Source organism: Sinohyriopsis cumingii, unplaced genomic scaffold (genome assembly GCF_028554795.1).
Source record: "Sinohyriopsis cumingii isolate HCF-2022 unplaced genomic scaffold, ASM2855479v2 utg000160l, whole genome shotgun sequence".
Taxonomy (NCBI): domain Eukaryota; kingdom Metazoa; phylum Mollusca; class Bivalvia; order Unionida; family Unionidae; genus Sinohyriopsis; species Sinohyriopsis cumingii.
Genome location: NW_028315873.1, coordinates 8,405,821 through 8,432,697, shown reverse-complemented (window position 1 = coordinate 8,432,697; position 26,877 = coordinate 8,405,821). Strand labels below are relative to the sequence as shown.

The following is a 26,877-nucleotide window of genomic DNA, read 5'->3' as shown; positions in this document are numbered from 1 at the left end:
TTGTTAAATGAATACATTACAGTACAGGTGGCCAAATAAATTTACGGAAGATCTGACATTTTAAAGTTACTAAAATACTCTACAGAAGTAGAATAGTGTGCTTACTGGTTCCATGTGACGTCTGGTACAAACTCCCTCTTCAAATAATAATAACAATAATACTAATAATACAGTTAGCATGATTTACACCTGTCTATAGGAGTATTGATGACCTAAATTTTGGTTTTGTTTTATCTTTCAAAATGACAGGAAAAGCAACAGTTTCCACATGGAACTAGTTACCACACTATAATGATTAATGATTCTGTACAGTATAGTTTTAATTAGTACTAATATCAAAGTAAACGGGAGGTTCTAAAGTACTTACTGGTTCCACGTAACGTCTGCTGTTTTTAATCCCCCTATAATAATAATAATAATAATGCAATCACACAACTACGAGTATCATACAGTATTTATTTTTTATTTTCCCGGTGAATTCATTTACTTATATGTGACATATTTCATGTCTAATCTAGATCTCTCGGATAATAATAACAACAACAACAACAAGAACACGACGATGGTTGTGGTGGTTGTGATTAATTATGACAGTAGACTATTATTTAAAGTCATAAATTCAATCTATGTTGATGTCTATAATTTATATTTCATTTTAATATAATTATTCATATCATTATTGATGTTTATATCATTTTTATTTACAGACTACTACTTTGACCCTAGTGGTATCGTTGTGGTCGGAGACAAGCTGGTCATCACAGACGGGGAGTCTAATAAAGTCCATGTGTACAGACGCCATGACGGTATGTTGCTGTCATCATCAGACGGACTGGAGTCGCGTCCCCAAGGCCTGTGTCGTGTGAATGACACGGATTTATGTGTGGCTATGTATGACGGTATAATAACACTTATGTCGGTACAGGACTCCGGTCTCATTTCTAGGGGTAAAACATTTCATTTACAACCTTCGTTTGATCACTGTCATGGTGTAGCTGCATTCAGGGACACAGTTGTTGTCAGTGGTGACAAAGACTACACGTTTTATTGGTGCTTTGTGTCGTTACAAGATGGACGACGTTACAATTTACACAAAGTCTGTGGAGTGAGGTTGATGAGTTTGAGTGGAGGGTTGAGTTGGCTGGCAGCAACAGAAAGCATGGCTTATATCTTGTGTGATGCTGCTAACTCCCCTGATGACGAAGGTGTGCATGGATTTAATTTACAGAATCCAAGTCAACCGCCATTCAGATACAAACATGAGGGACTGTGGTCATGCCTACATGGAATAACTGTAGATGACAATGGACATATATATCTGTGTAACTCGTATTCGAATTCCATTCATCATCTAACAGAGAAATGTGAGTTAGTTGCCACTTATAGGGAGAGGATACCATTTCGTAGTCCCCAAGCCATTTTCTGGGACAGTGGGATTCTGTACGTTGCAGCTCATGGCAGTGATGTGATCTCCATGTACGAAACACCTCATCAAGGCAAGTAACATTTTATGTTTACTTCATTCACATGAACAATACTTTTACAACTTTATTACCAAGGCAATCATTTTAAAATATTTAAATATTATTAAGTCTGAAATAAAATTGTTTATTTTTATGATCGAAGTCTGCATCAAACACTGTCATGTATATAGGTGCCGACACTGTCATGTATGAAGGCCTATTTATTTATTTAAATGAATTATAAATACAATTTTCGCTCTTATTATACAATTTATTACTATTCTACTTTAAAAAAGAATGTAAATTATTTATTTTTAATTATCTTGATTATGATTTAAAAAAAATGTAAACATAAGAATACGAATGGCCGACGACGAAGTCACGCTTGTTAGATGTAGTAAAAAATATTTGCTTCCAGGTGTCACTTTTATTGAGGGTTTTAGCACGCGACTCCAAAACCGGTTTTGACTGGTTTACACAGGTGGCTTATCCATGCCAGAAAATGGCGGCATACGTGTACATTTTGTGTTGTAATGTGTATCTCTTGATGGGCTTCGATAATGATATTGCAAGGAATATTTAGTGACTAGAAAGTAAAAGGAATAATCGCCATTTATAGTTATGTGGAATTTAATTTATACAAAATCATGCATCTTTTAGGTACAAGAAACGTATGCTATAGTCGATAATAAGCTAAATGAATCAACGATGACAACAGATACAGATTGTATGACAGCCAGGGTTGGGTGCCATTAGACCAAAGAAAAACCAAATATGTTGTGACTTTAAAAACAAAATTGTCATTAGTGTAGGTAGGTAGCTAGAGATTATTTTTTTTTAAAATGAACATTACATATATAAGTATTAGTATATATAATGATACATTGATTTTGATTATTATTGGCATGGGTATTAGTATTATTAATCATACTTGAACTTATTTATTTTTTATGTTGTTATTGTAATTTATTTTAGTTGTGATTTATAATTTTACATTATGTAAGCTAACACAACGAATAATTGTACACGGATTCATAAAATATGTGTTGGTCTATAGGGCTGTATAGTCTGTTTGTATAAAGGAATATAACAACTTGTTGGTCTATAGGGCTATACAGTCTTTATAAAGGTGTACAACAAATTGTTGGTTTAGAGGACTACACAGTCTGCTTGAATAATGGTGTAGAACAGAATGAGGGACTAGAGGTCTATACAATCTGTATAAAGGTGTAGAGCAGCCTGTTGACCTAGAGGACTATAAAGTCTGTATGTATCATGGAGAAAAACAACTTGTTGGCCAGGAGGATGTACAATCTGTTTGCATAAAGGTTTACAACAACTTGTTGGCCTAGAGGACTATAAAGTCTGTATGTATCATGGAGAAAAACAACTTGTTGGCCAGGAGGATGTACAATCTGTTTGCATAAAGGTTTACAACAACTTGTTGGCCTAGAGGACTATAAAGTCTGTATGTATCATGGAGAAAAACAACTTGTTGGCCAAGAGGATGTACAATCTGTAAAGGTTTACAACAACTTGTTGACCTAGAGGACTATATAGTCTGCATAAATATGTAGAACAACCTCTTTGGCTTCGAGGACTGTACAGTATGTATATGAAGGTATAGAACAACATATTGATCTTGAGGACAATACAGTCTGTTTAAAGGTGTACAACTACTTGTTGGTCTAGAGGGCTATACAGTCTGTATCAAGGTGTAGAACAACTTGTTGATCTAGCGGGTTATACAGACTGTTCAAAGGTGTACATATGCTTGTTGGTCTAGAGGACTATACAGTCTGTCTGTTGGAAGGTATATAACAACTTGTTGATCTAGAGGACTATGCAGTCGGCAGCAATGCTTACTCGATGTCAGCAAATTTCTTATCCATATTAGATGCATATGTTGTTCACTTTCATTTTGCACTAGGCATGAACATGTTTTAAAACAGATTTAAATGTATATGCATCATTGTCTCAAATCCAGGACATGTAAAATTTTGTACATCTATCAGCTTCGTGGTAGGAGGGTGATGGGTGTGGACAATATTTTATTGAGATAGTACTAACCATCATCCCCCATTTAACTGAGTATCATGGACTCCTTTTAAGGTGGGGTCTGGGAACAACTATTCCATTTGTTCCATTGTTAAAGCTTCATTTTTAGCAAGACCTTGGGTTGGGATCATTTAAGAAATGGAATCAAAATACACTTGAATTCTCTGAATAATTAGGTGTGCATTTATATCACGTTATGTGAATAATAAAGTGTGCATTTATATCACGTTATGTGAATAATAAAGTGTGCATTTATATCACGTTATGTGAATAATAAAGTGTGCATTTATATCAGGTTATGTGAATAATAAAGTGTGCATTTACATCAGGTTATGTGAATAATAAAATGTGCATTTATATCAGGTTATATGAATAATAAAGTGTGCATTTATATCAGGGTATGTGAATAATAAAGTGTGCATTTGCATCAGGTTATGTGAATACTAAAATGTGCATTTATATCAGGTTATGTGAATAATAAAGTGTGCATTTATATCAGGTGATATGAATAATAAAGTGTGCATTTATATCAGGTTATGTGAATAATAAAGTGTGCATTTACATCAGGTTATGTGAATAATAAAATGTGCATTTATATCAGGTTATGTGAATAATAAAGTGTGCATTTATTTCAGGTTATCTGAAATGTTGATATTCATTATATACAGTACAGGATTCAAGGGGTCAGGAAACTTTAAATTTAATCACACACTGTAAGATTTGTAGTAGCCAACTCAAAACCATGAAATTGTTGTGACAATCACTTTTGTGATTGGATACTTTGTTAGTAAATTAAATTGATATGCATAAAAAACGAGGCAATAAATGTAACATATAGTAGGAGGAGTTAAATTTTTGTTGTTTACTTGAAGAAAAAAATTATAGCTGAATAGTACCCAATAATTTTTGTAAAAATCTAATTTGAGTTGAGTATAATTTTATGAGTGAAACTGCCAACAGGTCCAAAAGTTATCTGGGGCAGTTCTGTTACATAAAGGTTTTGCTGACCTTCATATGACCACTGTTTTCATTTCTATACTATGCTCTTCATGAATTTATGGGTGGCTGGATGGTTTAAGGCACATACATGTGCAGATCATGCACATCTCAACTCCACATTGATTTGAGAATTGGGTCATTCACTGTGGGTAAGCTTAAATGACAGTAGCTTCCCATGGGTCAATGGTTATTCCCTGGCACATTCATCACCAAATACACTAACTGCCATAAATAGCCTATCATATGGTACATTCAATGATGTTAAACCCTCACGATCACAATCACAACTCACCAGCCTGCGCATTATCTTTTCAAGACTGATTTAAAATGAAAGGAAATAACACTATTCTGAGCACTTTGTTTAGAAATTTTACATTATGTTTGGGTGTCGGAAATTCATCTTAAATTTTACATTATGATAGGTTATTGGAAATTCATCTGAAAAATAGCAGGTTTCAGTTGAAGTTGTATTCTTATAAACAATGGATACACCACACATAAAGGCAGTTATGTACACTACATAATGTTACATTTCCAACTAGAGTTACTTTCTGATCTTCACTAGCCAAGGTTCCAGTGTGATAACCATATGTACACCTTGGCGGATAAAGCAGATATTTTAGCACTTTGTCCTAGTGGCATCTGTTGGGTTTCATGAGTTGCCTCCCTAAGTGTAATGACAACTAACCAGTAGCATGTAACAGCGATGCATTGTACATCCGAAAATGATGGAGACAATTGACTTGAAAAGGATACTTTGTAAGTTTCACATCGAACATGTGACTACGTACCAGAGAGAAGTCATTACAGGTGTATTTTAAGTGAAAGGTATTTGTACACAGACAGACCGGCAGTGGAAGATTACTTACATATCAGTCCATTTAAGTTGTGTGCTAGTTTTTATTGGATGCAGTGGCCTCCAACCTCATCCAATCAAATTCACAGACCTGAAGCACAGCAATGTCTGTTTGATACGCCAAGGTGTAGATAGGGTTATCTTAGTAGAACCTTGGCTGGCGAAGATGGTACTTTCTTGGCTTTAGATTAATTCAGATTTTACAAGGTAAGTATCTTTTAATCAAGACTGTTTTACCTCTTGTTAGCTAGATATAGCATCATTAGTGCTAAATAACTGTAGAACCAGCTCTTGCTTATGTGTTATGTGAATTTGTGTATATTCTAACCAGAGTCTTATAAATACATGATAGTTTGAAACAAATCTGAGTGATATTATCTTACTGCTAACTGTTCTCTTAATTGATAGATAGACATTATTATTAGTATGAAGAGATCTCGCTAGGATTTTAAAACAAGGAGTACCGGACTCCCAGTCTGGTAAAAATAGGAGTCCCACCATCAAACATTGCAGTCCTTTCTTTCCTACAGATGCAACACAGACCTGAGTGCATCTATTTTTAGATGGAGAGTTTTCCATAATGTAATCACTCACTTTAATATAGACTTCATTACAACAGTACATTGGCAAGATTGCAAATGTATGGTTTATTTATTTGTCATCGTCCTTGTAGTAATCTTAGGCAATGGTTAGATAGTATCTGATTTGCTGTTGTTTCCCCCGTATTTTCGCAAATACGTGTCAAGTCGGAAAACAGCTTAGACTTTAAAGCGCATCTCACGAATTCCACAATATAGCATTTTCCTCTACGTTTCCGACCTACATAATTTGCAGTTTAGAGTTAAATCTTTAATAAAATAATATCTTGGCTTTGCTATCAATTATTTGTATATTTTTCTGAAAATATTTGCCCGATGAAGTACGAAAATAGACAACCTAATAAACTAGTATAGCCCAGAATTAGCGAAGTCCGCCATTATTTCCCGTTAGGTCTACTGGTTCACTTACAGTTTCAAACTAATTTTATGACAAAATAGTGTACAAGAGGCAGTTAATATATATCCAGATCGCCGATTCTGATCTTACAAAATAAACATGTTCTGATCTTAAAAAACATGTTTGTATGTTTTATCATGGAAGGATATCATGCAGGAAATTGATAGTTGCTACCTTACTCGAAAAAGACTTAATGGTCAATCAGTTATCAAAACATATGCTTATGAATGGGCAGGAGTTTGTTTGTCAACGTAATTGATATCAAAACATGGCCTAACTACTGATGCCTTGATGAACACATTTCGCTACAGCACTAGAACTAACCGGGCTAAGGCGAGGGGCATTAAAAAAAGTATGGTCAGTAAATGTACCTCTTAAATAGCTCTTGTTCGTCCGATCAGGGTGATAATGAATTTTGTCAATCCTAGTATGGATTTATTCCAAACACTAATCTAGGCACCACACACTTTCTTACACTTGGCTACTGTCCTATCCGAACTATCAATTCTAGCAGCTTTATCACTCTTCCGAATTTCGTTACAATCTTCGTAAGTTTGCCATTTAACCCCAAAATACTTGTCCAAATTTACGAATGACATTTTGTCTAAGTCTCAACATGTCTTGATTCTCGTGCACTACTTATTCCGATACATTCAGAAATGAACACAATAATGAAAGCTAAAGTTGTTTATTTGATGTACTTTTATAGATGACCAGATGTACATCTCTGGGTTATTCTGACTCTGGATTTAATCACAGTAAATATCAGTATTTTTCCCACCCGCACGCCAGTCAAAGCCTTTGAACTGGACGCCCAGCTATTGCATCATGTTCATTTGATGTACTTTTGATGTACTCTTATAATGGCAACATGTATGTACATCAAGGGGACTTTCAGTCACTGAATTCTGTCATTGTAAATATCAGCACATCTAATTGATCAACACATTTTCCCACAAAGCAGGTGACTGAAGCAGAACTGGCAAGTCTTTGAATTTTTTAGCACACCTATTACTTCCGTACGGAAGACTCCAGCCTCAGTGATCTTCTGCGTCCCAGATGAAAAATTGGAACTTAGGAACAGATTGCAAAATGTAGAATATTTTAGTAACAGTTTAAGTGACAAGTTGGATAGCAGAAAATAAAGTAGGTATGGGTCAACTTGCAAAATTAGAAACTTGCATTAAGAGAAAGTATGGTTCTGAAGTAAACATTTCTATCTCTTTCTTAATGTTTTTTTTGTTTTTATGAATGATTCTAATGTTGAACTATTGAATAGGTTTCTCTGTGTTTCAAGTTCAAAAAGAACAGGTCTTTGTGTTGACATTTAGAAATTACAATTTCATACGCATTTAGAATTGAAATATGGGATATAGTTGTACACTTCACGAGTATTAGTTTCCTTAATTAAAGGACGGTCATTCTTTCTTGATACGAATTGGATGTTTGCAGAAATGACATATCATTGCACAGAATTACCTGGCATGGTGCTATATATGCAAATATTTGTTTCAGGAACTGATGCAGGTCATTTTTTTCTTTTGACAGCTGACCCAATAGTCCTAAAACGTTATTTACAAAGAACTTTATATATCATTTACAGTTGTATTGCCAACAACGTACTTTATTTTCTACAGAAAACATATTTTGAATTTAAATTTTTTCAGTCGCTTTAGGTCTAAATGGGCATGGTTCAAGGGTATTTATTGATGTGTAAAATTTACATGGATAAATACCCAGGGATACTCTTTAATCCTTATATTTCCAGTTTACTTGCTTTATGTCAGGGGTATTTATTGATGTGTAAAATTTACATGGATAAATACCCAGGGATACTCTTTAATCCTTATATTTCCAGTTTACTTGCTTTATGTCAGCGGTATTTATTGATGTGTAAAATTTACATGGATAAATACCCAGGGATACTCTTTAATCCTTATATTTCCAGTTTACTTGCTTTATGTCAGCGGTATTTATTAATGTGTAAAATTTACATGGATAAATACTCAGGGATACTCTTTAATCCTTATATTTCCAGTTTACTTGCTTTATGTCAGGGGTATTTATTGATGTGTAAAATTTACATGGATAAATACCCAGGGATACTCTTTAATCCTTATATTTCCAGTTTACTTGCTTTATGTCAGGGGTATTTATTGATGTGTAAAATTTACATGGATAAATACCCAGCGATACTGTTTAATCCTTATATTGCCAGTTTACTTGCTTTATGTCAGGGGTATTTATTGATGTGTAAAATTTACATGGATAAATACCCAGGGATACTCTTTAATCCTTATAATTCCAATTGCTTTATGTCAGGGGTATGTATTGATGTGTAAAATTTAGCTAATCACTCACAATGTAAATAAAGTATTAGGCTCTTAATTGCAGTATGGCCTGATCTTCACTAAGAATCATGGAGGTTATTCCAAGTTGTTACATGATGGGGGCTATTCCAAGTTGTTATTTGATGGGGGTTATTCCAAGTTGTTGCATGATGGGGGCTATTCCAAGTTGTTATTTGATGGGGGTTATTCCAAGTTGTTGCATGATATTTTTCTTTCTTCTTCAAGTTGTTACATGATGGGGGGTTATTCCAAGATGTTGCATGATGGGGGCTATTCCAAGTTGTTACATGATGGGGGTTATTCCAAGTTATTGCATGATGGTTTTTTCCCAAGTTGTTGCATGATGGGGTTATTCCAAGTTAATGTAGCTAGATACTGATTAAGAAATGACCAATGATTTACTCTTACTACCTGGAAAAAGTATGTTCTGTTTGGCAGTCTAAACTGAAACAGCCAGTTGGCTTTTGATCTGTGTTTGAAATACATTTGGGATTTATTTTGTTTCCATTATCTTTCATTTAATTTCTAACTTACATAAATGCATTCTTATGCTGAATCTTTCATTTTCATTCATTACATTATCCCATTTGCACTGCTTTCTCCCATTTCGAGTCATAAATATTTTCCCATTTCCAGGCATTCATTTTTTCCATTTCCAGTCATAGCTTTCTCCCATTTCTGTTCTTTTGTCCCATTTCCGTTCATTTCTCTCTTCCATTCAGTTAATTGTATTCTATTTCCATGTATTGCTTTCTACCATTTCCACTGGTTTCTCTCATTTCAATTCATTGACATTTTCCAATTTCCATTCATTGATTTCCCCCATTTCCATTCATTGCTTTCATCTATTTCAATTCATAGCTTTCTCCCATTTTTGTTTATTTTCTTCTCTCATTTCCATTCATTCCTTTCTTCCATTCTATTAATTGTATTCTGTTTCCATTCATTGCTTTCTCATATTTTCATTGATTTGGAGAAAAGAATTTGCTAAAAGGGAATCTGTCTTTTTTACCCTCCTTCTTTCTTTTTACCTTTGCATCCAATGAATCCATATGAACCTTGCATGGGTATTGAACTAGTGAAATGAGCTGAAAAGAAACGAATGCTAAACCCTCCATATAAATGTAAACAATAACAAGTATAAAATATCATATTGGTAAACTCAGGCAAAAAGTGGACAGAAAGGAAAGAATGTGAAAATATTGCTGTATATAGATTACACTGCATGTGGTTTCATGTGTATGAATTAGTAATTCTGTCAGCGAGAAATATATATATATATATATATATATATATATATATATATATATATATATATATGTTTATTTGTCTTGTCTGTTTCGTATTTGCCTTTGAATAAGACTTATTAAGAGTCAAAGTCACTCAAGCTAGTTAGATACAGTAAAATCTGTCATGAGCGACTACTGCGATGAGAGACCACATGTTTTGAGAGGCCAGAATCTCCATACACATATTTATTATGTAATGTTATGATCTGTCTTGAGAGATCATTGCTTTATGGCAGAAGGGGTAATCTTTCAAGACAGGTTCTACTGTACCAGTTTTGCACTGTTCATTATCAGTTTATTGCATATATATATATATATATATATATATATATATATATATATATATATATATATGAAGGGGCAAATTTCTGGCGATCTATGAAGAACACATTAACTGAAACCAGAGAACAATTAATTAGACTTGCTGTCATCACAAAGAACACCATGATCAAACGTCTTAACCATACAACAACATTCAAATTCCACCAAATATCGTTTGAACTAGTCCAAACCACACTAACACTGGAGCAGCGGTCAGTCCGTTTTTTCTGCCTATAGACCATTCTTAATGAGATCCTCATGAATATTAATGTCTCGCGAAAACGAGGCTAAGCTAGGCCGATCGAGAACAAATATGGCGTCCTACTGTACATCGAGTAACGATCTGAGCTGTTTGCCAGATTTTTCTTTTGCATTCGTTGGGAATTTCATCACGGGTGTCTCCAAAATGTAAAGTAATCCATGAGTTAGTTGCAATAATTAGTTGTCAAAAAATCAAACAATTATTTCAACACAGGCCATTGAAATTATATCACTGTAGTAAACAAAATGCCGGAATATGCACGAAAAAAGGGAGGAAAAAATCATATATATATATATATATAATTGTTTCCCTTTGGGGGGGAATTCTCAGACTTAACCTACTACAATGAGAGAATTTCAACGGCCCGTGATTTAAGTGTGCATTTTTCCTTACGTTTACACATATCAATAGGTTTTATCAACAGTTTCATTAATTTTATCCAGTCGCGTTCTCTCTCTCTCTCTCTCTCTCTCTCGTAATTGTATTCACTTGTCCTCTCATCGTTTTCATTTTACTGGTGCCGTCTCTCTTCTCTATCGTTGTCATTTTCATTTTACTGTTTCTATGACTTTTTCAACGAGATGATATAGTTCACTTTTTCTGCAATTACTACTCGTACATCAGTTCATAATCGATGATAAGAATACGCTGCGTGGAGGTACGCAGATATTTCGATGACCCCGTTTTGTGGAATGGGACTAGCGGTTACATTTTCTGAAACCTAACATTATAAAATCACATACATACACGCATTTGCTTCCTCGACAGAACCTATTTTGCGTTTTGATTTCTCTTTATTACATCAACATTCTTTCAGTTACTTATCTTAAAATTCGGCCCCTCATCACGACGTATTGCAACAATCCATTTTCTACGAAGTTCCATCTTCTTCATTGATGGAATATGGTGGAAGCTTAAATCTATGTGAATTTTAGCATTGCCATTGCACAACGGAAAACAACAATATTTGTCACGATTTTTTCCCCTTGCCAGTATCAGCTGTAGCAGCCATGGTTGCGAGGTACAATGAAGCTTAGCCTCGTTTTGGATTCGTTGACCCAGGGTCACATGAATACATGAATACATTCTGAGAATTGACTATACCGCCCTCCTGCTAGTAAAAAAGAAAGCTTACTGAATCTTTCTTTTTTGGAGCAGTTTCCGAATCTCCTTTAGTATACAAATTCGATAGGTGGCAAACTGATTATTCTTGGAGATTTCAACTTTCACTTTGACTGCCCCGGAAACCCAAACACATCAAAACTCATGGATTCCATTAATGTTTTCAACCTGAAACAGTCAGTTAACCAACCCACCCATATACATGATCACTAGTGTACCCGAGTCAGGAATTTCCAGTTAATGTCGTCTCATTATATTTTTGCATTCAGTGAAATTCCTATTGTTGTAAAATCATATAATATATAGCATTATCATCATTTTATTTTAGGACCTGCCATTTCTGCCAAGGTCAGGACCAATGTGGACAGGAAGGATCAAAAGGATAAGGTACAAAACATTAGGGTCATGATTGTGGGGAAATAAGGTTTTGGAAAGGCAATGCTGACCAAGTGCCTTTTGGTACACATGTAAAGGTATTGACATTTTTGACAAATTAAAAACATGTATCAATACTTACATGTCTGCATAGGTTGTGAAGTTATTCTAGATATTTTACCACTGTATTTACCCCTTGCCTTGCAGATGATAGTTTTAACTGCATTTGTTTTTTTAAAACATAAACTTGAATATTATTATTTTACATAAAATCACGAAAACACAGTATTATGTTTTAGTTGAAAAAAATAATTGTATGTCTCATATATTGTTGTTGTTCTAGGATTTAACGCCATTTTGCAGCACTAGATAGGCTATACATGGCAGCCAGTTTAACTGGTGGAAGAAGAAACCTGGAAAACCCAGGGAAGAACCACCGATCCACGAGAAGCTACTAGCAGGCTTTCCCACGTACCCATGATAGCCGAGGCTTGGATTCAAACCCACGCAGACAGATGTGAGATGGCAGTGATCCGGAACGGTGAGCGCTTTAGACCACTCGACCACTCGGGGCCCCAGTGTCTCACATACTTATATCACTTTATTTTTATATGTTGTAAGTTTAACTCCACCTCCAAGTGAACTGTTGGTTTAATTTTTTTTCTACATCCTCCTTTATGGTGGAGGTATACATCAATCCGTGTGTCTGTCTCCCCAGCCATTCCTTCATCTGACACAATCATGTTAGTGAACTAGTCCACCAAGTACAGCTACCCATCATGCAATGTTACAAAATAGTTAAGTTGTAAGTGTTTCATTATACGACACAAGCCTATTAATATCAGGCCCATAAAGCACAAAAGGACATCTCCACTTGAATTTAAAGAACGAAAATGGTCATTTTATCATTAAAGTTCTCCAGCATGTAAAGACACCAAACATGGTGGCTAGCTTGCACTTGGAATAAGGAATATTCCTGTTGGTTTTGTGCCCCCAAAACGCGAAGGGCAAAGCTGTTGTCAATAAAAGAAGTAAACATATCTGCACATAAGCTTGAGTTTTCTACCATACACAGTTATCAAATAATGGGGTTGGCATGTTTTTCAGGTAAGGAAGAACCCATGCATAGCGCCCCTTTCACATGATATCATTAACATTCTTTGACTTTACTGAGCTTAATTATCAGATTATGTCCTGGACAAGACATTCCGTCATAGTTTGGACTCTGTATGCTGCTGAAACAAGTTCGCAATCCGATTTGAATCGGAATATTTTGGAATCGTCCCTAATGCACTTACTTATCGCCGCGCGGGTAGTCTTTGCAATAGCAGCCACACGGTGGCCATGCAAATAGACACTTCCTTTAAAAAGGACTGAATCCCGGCCCGGTTAATCATAGATGACTCGTTCGGCAACGACAAAGCATACCTACTGGCTGACGATAGTGATGGCATTTTATTTTAAAGCTATGACATCAGATTACTGGAAATAGAAAAGTGTTCAAAGTGAGAATTTTAGCTGATGCGGATTGTCTGAAATTTAGTAGGTCACACAAGAAATCAGAGCTGGAACTGATATCATTGTGAAAGCTCGAAAATATATTACACTACAAATGCATGCGAACTTTTTGACCAAAATCGGCACACCATAAAACAAATCCATAATTTCTCAAACACTAGATATGTTGTTTTAATAGATATGATTACCAACGTAAGAAGTGTAAACTTTTGACTATACATTTGACTGTTGTTTGCACCAATATATGGACTTTTAAACGCAGATTAACTCTTCCTTATTTCCGATGAGTGTTTTAAAGTTTTTGTGTGGATATTTTATTTACTGCTCTTCTACAGATACATTAATAGGTGTAATTGAAACAGTGAATTGTAACAAGGATTTATATCTTTGATTCACGGGATTATGTCTTTTTTTTCGGAGTAAATCAATGCAGAGTTCTAATGTACAATTGGAAAAATTTATCGACAAACCATCCTATATAGAAAAAACATACAGTTATATGATCACATTTCCAGTCTTGGTATATGTGATTACATTTCCAGTCTTGGTATATATGATTATATTTCCAGACTTGGTATAATATGATTAAATATCCAGGCTTGTTATATATGATTACATTTCCAGTCTTGGTATACATGATTATATTTCCAGACTTGGTATAATATGATTAAATATCCAGGCTTGTTATATATGATTACATTTCCAGTCTTGTTACATATGATTACATTTCCAGTCTTGGTATATATGATTATATTTCCAGACTTGGTATTATATGATTAAATATCCAGGCTTGTTATATATGATTACATTTCCAGACTTGTTACATATGATTACATTTCCAGACTTGGTATAAATGATTACATTTCCAGACTTGGTATAATATGATTGCATTTCCAGACTTGTTATAATATGATGACATATCCAGACTTGGTATAATATGATTACATTTCCAGACTGGGTTTGAATGATTCCATTTCCAGACTTGGTTTGAATGATTACATTTCCAGACTTGGTATATATGATTACATTTCCAGACTTGGTATAATGTGATTACATTTCCAGACCTGGTATAATATTATTACATTTCCAGACTGGGTATAATATGATTACATTTCCAGACTTGGTATAATATGATTACATGTCCATACTTGATACATATAATTACATGTCCAGACTTGGTACATATGATTACATATCCAGACTTGGTATAATATGATTACATTTCCAGACTTGGTATAATATGATTACATTTCCAGACTTGGTATTTATGATTACGTTTCCAGACTTGGTATAATATGATTACATATCCAGACTTGGTATTTATGATTACATTTCCAGACTTGGTATGATACGATTACATTTCCAGACTTGGTATTTATGATTACATTTCCAGACTTGGTATAATATGATTACATTTCTAGACTTGGTATAATATGATTATATTTCCAGACTTGGTATATATGATTACGTTGTATCAAAGCTGGCCGGCGTAGACCAGGAAGAAGAATTCCAGTTATCTCCTTTATTTCGGCTCAACAATTTAAAAACAAATCGACCGTTAATTTAGATAATCTAATTAAAATCCCTATTGATTCGTCAACCTTTGTGTCAACTATCCAGGAGATACCTATGCGTATTGCATTATTCAATACCCAGTCAGTAGGACCACCGGAAAAGCGCACATAAATAGTTAATTTTATCAACGACCAGAATTGTGACCTATTTTTCCTGACAGAAACATGGCTAAAAACATCAGGCGATGAGCCCAAGTGTGCGGATCTAACGCCCACTGGTTACTCCATCAAGTCGTTACCCCGTAATTCTCGCGGAGTGGAATAGCTGTCATCACAAAGAACACCATGATAAAACGTCTTAACCACACCACAACATTCAATTTCGACCACACATCGTTTGAACTAGTCCAAACCACACACACTGGAGCAAAGGTCAGTCCATTTTTTCGACCTATACCGCCGTCCTCCAAGTAGAAAAAACAAGCTGGCTGACTCTCTCTTTTTGTAGCAGTTTCCGAATCTCCTGGACTATGGAAATTCGATAGGTGGCAACCTGGTTATTCTTGGAGATTTCAACTTTCACTTTGACTGTCCCAGAAACCCAAATACATCAAAACTCATAGATTACATTACTGTGTTCAACCTGAAATAGTCAGTTAACCAACCCACCCATAAACACGGTCACATTTTAGACTGGATTCTTCATAGACCTGATGATAACATTCTATTGTCCTCCCTGGTATCCTATGACCTTGCATCAAATCACCTCTGCATTATATGCCATCTTGACGTATCAGTCCCTAACCCTCCACCTTTATCTGCTACTAAGAGAAACCTCGGTATGATAAATACAACCAAACTAATGCACGATATCCAAGCTAACTTAACAACTTGCTTACCTCCTACCGCAGAACAACTAAATAACTGCATGCATTCGTTGCTTGACAAATATGCCCCAGCTACCAAGTGCAGAGTATCAATTAAAAAGTGTTATCTATGGTACAGCAGTGTTAGGGACCAGTTTCGCACTGCTAAAAGCAAATCTATGAAGCCTCTCAGACGAATGTCACAAATATAGTCCATGCAGCGAAATCAGCCCACTACACTACTAAGACCATGGAAATTTACAGCTGCAAAGAGCTCTTCGAGATTACTAACAAGCTAATGACAAGGAACAGATCTACGCCACTTCCAACTACATTATCTTCTGTCGACCTTCCGGACATGTTTGCAAATTTCTTCCGTAACAAAGTACAAACCATTAGAGATAAGGTTAACACCACAATTTAAATTGACTCATCGTCACCATTTAGTTGTGATACAGAATTTGAGCGGCAACCATTAGCAACATTTGAACCTCTCTCTCTATGGATTTCGTACGTACAATCCTGATGAAGAGTGCACCAAAGTCATGTGAACTTCATCCAATTCCATCATCACTACTGCTTGAGTGCTTAGATCCAGTATTGCCTTCACTAACTGATGTTATTAATACCTCTCTCTCATCCGTGTAATTCGCATCATTTTTCAAAACTGCCACTGTAAATCCTCTGCTGAAGAAACCAACACTAGACCATAACGATTTAAAGAACTACCGCCCAGTTTCTAATCTCCCATTCATATAAAAATAAATCTTAGAAAAGGTTGTTCTATCACAGTTTGTATATCATCTAAATTCAAATAGTCTTTTTATCAATGTACAATCTGCATATCGCACTTGCCACAGTACTGAAACTACTCTTCTAAAAGTAGTTAATGATATTCTCTCTGCGTTGGATAGCGGAAAGATTAGTCCTCGCCCTCCTTGATTTGTCTGCAGCATTTGACACAATAGACTAGTATATATTACTTCACCGTCTCCAGCATGTATTTGGCATTCGTGATACAGCCTTATTGTGGTTCAAGCCCTACTTGGTCAACAGGACACATATTGTATCTGCAAATGGAATACACTCCAGTCCAGTTGATCTATGTTGTGGTCTTCCACAGGGGTCTGTTGTAGGACCTGTTTTCTTCATTCTGTACACTTAGTCGCTCTCAAGTGTCATAGAACAGTATCCAGTGTCTCACCAACTGTACGCTGATGACACCCAAATACATAAATCTAGCCACCCAACTGAAGTTGATGCTACCATCCAAGGTGTAGAGAGGTGCATTTCTGATGCGAAATCATGGATGACATGTAATAAGCTGCAGATGAATGATGATAAAACTGAGGCCATTCTGATCACAACACAAAGACTTTCTCATTCACATCCTCAGACAATAAATATGAGCAACACCAGCATTAAATTCACACAATCAGTACGAAATCTAGGTGTTAATCTGGACAGTACTCTCACATTGCACCAACATGTCATGAACATATGCAAGGCTGCATATCTTGAGCTGAGACGCATCAGCTTAATTCGCAAATATCTTTCAGATGATGCCCCTAAAACACTTGTGTGTTCATTAGTACTTTCAAGATTGGGCGATTGTTACTCATTTCTGTCTGGTTCATCTCAATATCTGCTCCAGCAACTTCAAAAAGTTCAAAACACAGCTGCTCGGATCATACGTAGAGTACCACTATCAGAGCATACCTCCCCGCTGTTCTGTACCCTACACTGGCTATCCATTCGATCCAGAATCAAACACAAAATTTGTTCTATGTGCTACGTTTTACTGTCGGACTCTACTTCAACATACCTATCCGACCTCACCCATGTGTACACACCAGCAAGATACTTACGTTCCTCTTCTGACAATCGTATACTCATTACTCCCATTATGAAAACAAAGTCACAGGGACAGCGTTCTTTTGCATACCAGTGCCCAGTAATGTGGAATGTATTGCCCACTGAACTTAGACACAAAGACACAGTGATGACATTCAAGAGGGCTCTCAAAACTCACTTATTTCGACTGCAAGAACAAACTTAATGACCTAATAATGTTTCCTACTTTAAATATTCTCAGCATGTTTTTTAATGTTTTCTAATTTTATGGTGTTTGTTTTTGTAATCATATCAATATATGGTTTTTTTTCTTATAGGTGTTGTCGCTTAGAGCTTCTAAAGATTAGGCGCTATACAAAGTCCTCATTATTATTATTATTATTATTATTATTATTATTATTATTATTTCTAGACTTGGTATATATGGTTACATTTCCAGACTTGATATATATAATTACATTTCCAGACTTGGTACATATGATTACATTTTCATACTTGGTATTTATGATTACATTTCCATACTTTGTATGGGGCCCCGAGTGGCCGAGTGGTCTAAAGCGCTCTCCGTTACGGATCACTGCCATCTCACCTCTGTCTGCGTGGGTTCGACTCCAGGATTCGGCCAAAGTGGGTATGCGAGAAAGCTTGCCAGTAGCTTCTCGTGGGTCGGTTGTTCTTCTCAGGGTTTTCCCGGGTTCTTCCTCCACCATTAATACTGGTCGTCATGCATAGCCTATCATGTGCTGAAAAATGGCGTTAAACCCCACAACAACAACAACAACAACATGCAGACTTTGTATATATTACATTTCCAGGCTTGGTATATATGGTTACATTTCCAGACTTGGTATGTATGGTTACTTATCCAGACTTGGTATATGTAACTCAGTCTCCAAGGTCTTGAACAAGTCAGATGAGTGGAGTGGATGATTATTGTGTTGGAAGTCATATCTGTGATCTTACATTCAGATCAGAACTGGAGTAATGGTTTATACCATTAGGACAGTATTGACAATTAGAAAAAGATGGATGCATATTAATGAGGTGATCTTGCTGAGGTTGTTGCTAATCTGGAATGCATATTTTGATTTGATTTTGAAAACGATGAATATAAGCTTATATACTCATATGATTTCTATAACGTGTGGGATGTAAATGATGCTATCTTGCACGTGATTTGGGGAACCATAGTAACTCAGTTGGAAATGCATTGGACACATAACTAATACTTGTCCACTGCCGACGACGGCCTAGCTTGGATGCATTGGTGAATCGGATATAACGCGGTCCTGGCATGGCTCCCGAAATGTCATATACATGTAATTTTCTTGTGCACAAAAAAAAAAAATTCTTAAAAAGTACGAAAAAAAAAACCCGTAAGAAGTTGCTGCTCATTCTGGGGAAGAGATCGCGTATGAATAATACAAGACGATCGTGGCTTGGCTCCTGAAATTTTATATGTATTTTTCTCGTACACGAAAAAGTATTTTTTTTCTTCTTCTTAAAAGTGAGAAGAAAAAACGCAAAAAAAGTTTATTCTGGGATCGCGTAGTTCTTCGCCAATGTCACACACTTGGATTGTGTTTCTTTATTGGATGCAAAACATGTGGTTTCTTTTATTTGTTGGCGACATTGTTGGCTGTTTAAACCTTTATACAGAACCATTGCTTTGGAGTGCAGAAATTCAGAGGCCCTATGAAAGGAAGACACAAACTGGATATAAAATGCACTGCAATTTGTCAATTGCTACATAAACAAATTCTTTGTCTATTCTGACAAACCATCTAAACAGCGCATTGTTATATCATAATCCGCTTATCCTGACATCAAGCACGAGTTCTGTATGTTATGAAATATCCGATTTTTTGTTGTTGACATTTCTAGTAACGGATACCAAACGGACGAGGCACTGTCTCGTAATTCATCTTTCATCGGATCTTCAGCATGGGTGGAAGGCAGCATTACGCTGCTACCATAAAGGAAAAAAAATTACACCTTATTGATTTATTCAGTAGGCATGGAGGGACAGTAACTAGAATAATCTAAACGACGGCCAATTCCTTTTTAAAAATGTACCCAGATAAAATAGTTTGCTGAAATTTCAAAGGAAACAGATTACCTTTGAAGCACCGACTGTTATGAAAACGTGCTCAGCAAATGGAAAAAAATGCCAGTCTCAATCATTCAATACAATTATTTGATGTTGCCGTCACAATCAGAAATGGGCATTCGTTTGGTTCTGCAAAGCTGTCCTTTAGCGGTGACTTCAATAACGCATGCACCCTTCATCAAAGAAAGCCGACTACAATCTTTCAATAACAGCAAGGGAAGTCAGTACCAAACTTAAAGAAAAGTGATGGAATCTGATGGATTTTTGTCTTTTCCAACGTGACTGGAACACATTATCTGTGCTGTGAAAGTTTCCTTTTTGTAGGGAAAATGTTTATGCCAACGGCGGCTTAAAACGCAAACTAACTTTTAACGACTTGGAACGTACTTGTGTTTCGTCATTCGTTACGTCATTGTGCTATGTTCTTTTATTGAATTCAGACCAATATGACCTGTTACAAAATAAATTAATATTTTATTGCTGTGTGTGCATATTTTTGATGGAATCACTTGTATTGTGGATTCAATGTATATGATGAGGTTCGCAGGTGAGTACACGGTCTTGATACTATTCATGCTATACATTAGAAATTTATATATAAACAGGATTCACGTACATATACCAATTCATGGTTCTCTAAATAAAGTAAACTATTATATTATGTCTTCTCTGTTATCACTACAGGTTTATTTCTCGTTAATATCATTCAATTCAAGACGGTAACTGTGCTGACGAACCACGTGTTTTACTGCCTGCATTTATTACACCAACCACAATTTTTTTGTTTTTGTTGGGGGTACATTTTCTTCAGCTAAATGACTTGATTGCATATAACACGGTTCGGTATATAACGCTGTCGGGTTTTATGGTTACCAACTACCATGTTATAGCGGGTTCACACTGTACTAACTCACATTTTCTTTGCATGATATAGCCATTACTGTGCAAGTACCATTCGAACCAATCATACAAAACACAGAACAAAAGCATTTGACTGGCTGAGATTGTTACTATTTTATAGACTGCATTTATAATCCAGTTTTAATCAGATTTGGTAAATATGCTTAGATCATCAATATCTTGGGTCAGTACAAATATGGACAGGCTCCATTGTTATTATCGAGGTGAGTGTGCATATGATTGGCTAAACTTGTCAACACTTAACTCAAATTCAGATCATATTTTTCTCAAGTTCTGTACATAAGTTTATGACACCATAATGTGTTGTTTTTTTAAATTGGTAAATGGACTAATATCATGAAGATTGTTGATCATGACTTTATTATGAGTAGGACTTCAGCATATTTACAAGGTGAACTTGCATCTGATTGGCTGTGGGTTTATGTTTACCACTCTAGGTACTGTATATTTGGTAGGATTTTGATCAAGCTTGGTCAGTTGACCTGTTTTATCATGAACTTGTTTGAATAGGATAATGCGGTAAAGTTCTTGGAGATTATTGATCCGACCTTCAGTGCCACTGGCTGAGATTGTCAAAACATGAATAATTATGTCTGATCAAATTATATTCATACTTGATGAGTAGTCTTATATTAGGAAGATGTTGAATTTTCTTATTTTAGACAGATGCTCGAGGTGTTTTATTATGAGATTATTAGTAGATATTAATTAGGTGTTCTTTTATATGATTGTCTAATTTGTCCTGGAGACTGAATTCCAGCTGGATTTGTCTCTACCTTGGTAACTAAGTTTATATTAGCTTGGACCTCTTGTTGATGTATCATCATGAAACCTGTTAGTTATTACGATTATCACCTAAACATCAACAGAACCCCGCTCCTGTCATATTTATAAGAGTTATTGCCGTTTTCGTCATGTAGCTTAAAATCTTGAGTTATTAGTGTGGCCTGTCTTATCTCAATGTTTGCTTGAATGCCATGAAACTTGGTAAATGCTATGACATTAAGATGTGTCAGCAGATTGCTCAGCTCTCTAAGTTTTGGAGTTATTGTTCATTTTCTCTTGAATAATGGAACTGATCTTTAATCCAGTATGACTGCCACAGTGACTAATTTGAAACTTTTGTTTTGCTAACAAGTATCAGAGATGACAGAAACTAGATAATGTTAGCATGTATTACATACATCACTTTTTACATTAAAATGAATTTAGTGAAATTAGATTATTTTTACAAAAGTACTAAAGAACTAAATTTTCTTATTCGTTTCTATGCCATGATTTTTGCCATTTTCTCGACTGGAGTTTGTTTCAGTTAGTTTCAACCACAGAAGGTATTTTCTCTTTAGGTTATATAGTTTGGATGAAACCTGGTTTCCATCATAATTTTGGATCAATTGATAGAGGCTAATTTAATATATTTATCAATTATGTCTGAAATAATACTTATTATTGTTGATGGTCATGGTAGACTGTAATTGACTGGAAAAAATGCTATATTATTTTAATTTTTCAGTATAAATTTGGTCTTCATAGATTTTCTCCCTCGCATTCTGGGCATTTTTATTGTCTGTCTGATATTATCTGAATGTTTGTTTTCATGCAGTCAATGAACAAGCAAGTGCCCTTTCAGTTGCTGCAGTGAAGTTCCAGACAGGAAGAATGTATCACTGGAATGTTTCTCCATGGCAGGGAAAATCCCAAATGGTGCCAGTCTGACTTACAATATGTCCACCACTGCATTTAATTTGAACATGGCGTCATTGCTGAAGAATATTGGAGATGATCGAGGGAAAAATATTTACTCGGAGCTTAAGCAACTTTTTTCCCCAATCTGAACAATTTGGTTAGACAAATTGATACTAGGCAATATAAATCAACAAAACTGAGTTTGTAATAGTCTTCAAGTACATAATAGAGCTCAACAATATCTAAATCATAATAAATCCTCAAATACTCTTGCAGTTATTGGTAAGTATATGATCTCTGATGTAAATGCTCACATACTACTGTAGATACTAATCTGTGCATCAGCTCTAGCATAAATTCACAGGTACTGTTGTAGGCATTGTTCTGTATATGATCTCTGATGTAAATACTCAAGTACTCATGTACACAATTAATCCGTATGTGATCTTTGTAAATACTCAAGTACACATGTACACATTGGTCTGCACATGATCTACGATGCAATTATTGAAATACTTAAGTATTCTATATGATCTCTGATGTAAATGTTCAAGTACTCTTTGTATATGATTTTGTTATAAATACTCATGAATACTTCTAGGCATTGGTTCATTTATGATCAGTGATGTAAATACTACTCTTGCAGGTATTGGTCTGTATAGTATCTCTGATCAGCAAAATTAATTGTTATAGATGGATTTGCATACCTGTATGTATGATATATATGTTCTTTTATGTTTACAATGTTTTTACGTTATAAATATATTTTAATTTAGAGATATGGACTTTGTAGTCTGAAATAAAGAATTCTTATCTTATCTTATAGAGTTCCAATTTTCCCGGATCAGCTGACTGTTAACTGATCATGTTGTAACTTATATACTGAACTGCTGACTGTCAACCAATCATGTTGTATCTTATATACTGAACTGCTGACTGTCAACCAATAATGTTGTAACTTATATACTGAACTGCTGACAATATATAAGGTTTCAAAAGGCACCTGCCATAATAAAGACAATGTCTTATAAAATAAACTATCATGTAATTCTTTCTGTGTCAGATGGTTTATGTCAGAATAAGTCAGCACACATGCATAGAATAGCGATACCCAAATAAATAATAAGTACTCTCCTGTGCACTGATTTATATTTGATCTAAGCAGAACCTCTGCTAACATGCAGGCCTTGATGAGATATTTTTATTTCAAGAATGCAGTGGTGTAGTCTTATTTTCTTTCCATGTTTTTAACCAAGGTATAAGACACAAACCATGATACGAACGTGGTAGTGGAGTTTATTTTGTTCAACATTATTAAACAAGGCATAAACCTACACAAAGCATAAGACACGATAAAGACTATCTGGTAGCAAAATCAAGTGACATTCCCTTTGTTTTCTGTATTAAAAGATTTTATTTATCTCCACCCCACCTATGAAACGCAATTACACAAGCAAACAATAAATGTCAATCTTGCGAATACAGGAACATGAAATATAATGGAATTAATTAATTGTAATATAGCACGGATTAAGATCCAAGCATCATGCCTGTTAGATGTTGTGAATGGATTACTTAGGAAGTCAGACATTTAAAAGATGAAATTCTCTTTCTTTAGGGATATAGATTGGTAGAAGATGTAGCAAAACTGACACTAGAAGACAAGAAGGGCAAACCACAAAAGATTCGTAGTACTCTGTTTGGAACCACACCGGCTACAAATGCAATGGGATACAGCTTTAACAGTGCTGGTAGTGGCATGAGCTTTGGAACATCAGGTACTTTAAATGTATAAGAGTCGAAAATTACAAAGTTAGAATGATGTAGCTAATGTTAACTTTGTTGTCTTTTGGAAGAATTCTTGTGACTTTGCCAAATTCAGAATTCTGTCATTAATTAAATTCATGGGTTAATACTCCAAGGGTAAATAATGCTGAAAGATGCACATGTAAAAATTATGAGAATGGCCAGGGTCATTTAGGTGATACATTACAGACAAAAACATTTTGTATTTCATTTTGCAGTTGCAGTTATTTTCTCAAAACTTTCATCTTTCATCATTGACAACATCTTTAAAATGGAAAATTTCATGCAAGCTTACTTGTGAAATACATTAGCTACACAATCACCCAAAATTGAAAAATATTCCTGGGTGACCATCTTCCTTGTACATGACATTTTAGTCCAGGTTTACAGATATAGCCAATATGGCCATCAAATTCTTGCTATCCCGATAGTATTTCTCTTGAATGAGATTTATTATTATTATTATATAAAGAAAAACAATTAAAAAAGTAGCCAATCAGTACAAAAAGCACTTGTATGAAATTAATAACCACTATGACAAGCACTTGTATAAAATTAATAACTAGTACAACAAAAACTTATGTTCCATTAATAACCGCTACAACAAATATTTATATTCAAATAACAAGTACTACAACCTGCTCTGGTATGAAATTAATACCCAGTACAACAAAACTGGTATGAAATTAATTCCCAGTACAAGCTCTGGTGTGAAATTAATAATCAGTGCAACACAACTGGTATGAAATTAATAATCAGTACAACAAGCACTGGTATGAAATTAATAATCAGTACAACGAGCACTGGTTTGAAATTAATAATCAGTACAACAAACTCTGATATGAAATTAACACCCAGTACAACATGCTCTGCTATGAAATTAATACCCAGTACAACGAGGACTGGTTTGAAATTAATACTCAGTACAACAAGCACTGGTATGAAATTAATAATCAGTACAACGAGCACTGGTTTGAAATTAATAATCAGTACAACAAGCACTGGTTTGAAATTAATAATCAGTACAACAAGCACTGATATGAAATTAATACTCAGTACAACGAGCACTGGTATGAAATTAATACTCAGTACAGCGAGCACTGGTTTGAAATTAATAATCAGTACAACAAGCACTGATATGAAATTAATACTCAGTACAACGAGCACTGGTTTGAAATTAATAATCAGTACAAAAAGCACTGTATAAAATTAATACTCAGTACAACGAGCACTGGTTTGAAATTAATAATCAGTACAACAAGCACTGGTTTGAAATTAATACTCAGTACAACAAGCACTGGTATGAAATTAATACTCAGTACAACGAGCATTGGTTTGAAATTAATACTCAGTACAACGACCACTGGTTTGAAATTAATAATCAGTACAACAAGTACTAATATGAAATTAATACTCAGTACAACCAGCACTGGTTTGAAATTAATAATCAGTACAACGAGCACTGGTTTGAAATTAATACTCAGTACAACAAGCACTGGTTTGAAATTAATAGTCAGTACAACGAGCACTGGTTCGAAATTAATAATCAGTACAACGAGCACTGGTTTGAAATTAATAGTCAGTACAACGAGCACTGGTTAGAAATTAATACTCAGTACAACGAGCACTGGTTTGAAATTAATACTCAGTACAACAAGCACTGGTTTGAAATTAATACTCAGTACAAAAAGCACTGGTATGAAATTAACACTCAGTACAACGAGCACTGGTTTGAAATTAATACTCAGTACAACGAGCACTGGTATGAAATTAATATTCAGTACAACGAGCACTGGTATGAAATTAATACTCAGTACAACGAGCACTGGTAGGAAATTGATAATCAGTACAACAAGCACTGGTATGAAATCAATACTCAGTATAACAAGCATTGATATGACATTAATACTCAGTACAACGAGCACTAATATGAAATTAATACTCAGTACAACAAGCACTGATATGAAATTAATACTCAGTACAACAAGCACTAATATGAAATTAATACTCAGTACAACGACCACTGGTTTGAAATTAATAATCAGTACAACAAGCACTGATATGAAATTAATACTCAGTACAACGAGCACTGGTATGAAATTAATACTCAGTACAGCAAGCACTGGTTCGAAATTAATAATCAGTACAACAAGCACTGGTTTGAAATTAATAGTCAGTACAACGAGCACTGGTTAGAAATTAATACTCAGTACAACGAGCACTGGTTTGAAATTAATACTCAGTACAACAAGCACTGGTTTGAAATTAATACTCAGTACAACGAGCACTGGTTTGAAATTAATAATCAGTACAAAAAGCACTGTATGAAATTACTACTCAGTACAACGAGCACTGGTTTGAAATTAATAATCAGTACAACAAGCACTGGTTTGAAATTAATACTCAGTACAACAAGCACTGGTATGAAATTAATACTCAGTACAACGAGCATTGGTTAGAAATTAATACTCAGTACAACGAGCACTGGTTTGAAATTAATAATCAGTACA

At 35.0% G+C, this 26,877-nt stretch overlaps 1 protein-coding gene across 1 annotated transcript in view; it reads left to right on the top strand.

Annotated features, from left to right (window-relative positions):
- LOC149774732 (uncharacterized) overlaps nt 1–26,877 on the top strand; it is a 91,103-nt gene that overhangs the window by 26,428 nt on the left and 37,798 nt on the right. The window contains exons 3-5 of the mRNA XM_089944993.1: nt 708–1,496; nt 12,046–12,104; nt 24,180–24,339. Coding sequence (XP_089801119.1) covers nt 708–1,496; nt 12,046–12,104; nt 24,180–24,339 — 1,008 coding nt within the window. The remainder of the gene's footprint in view (nt 1–707; nt 1,497–12,045; nt 12,105–24,179; nt 24,340–26,877) is intronic.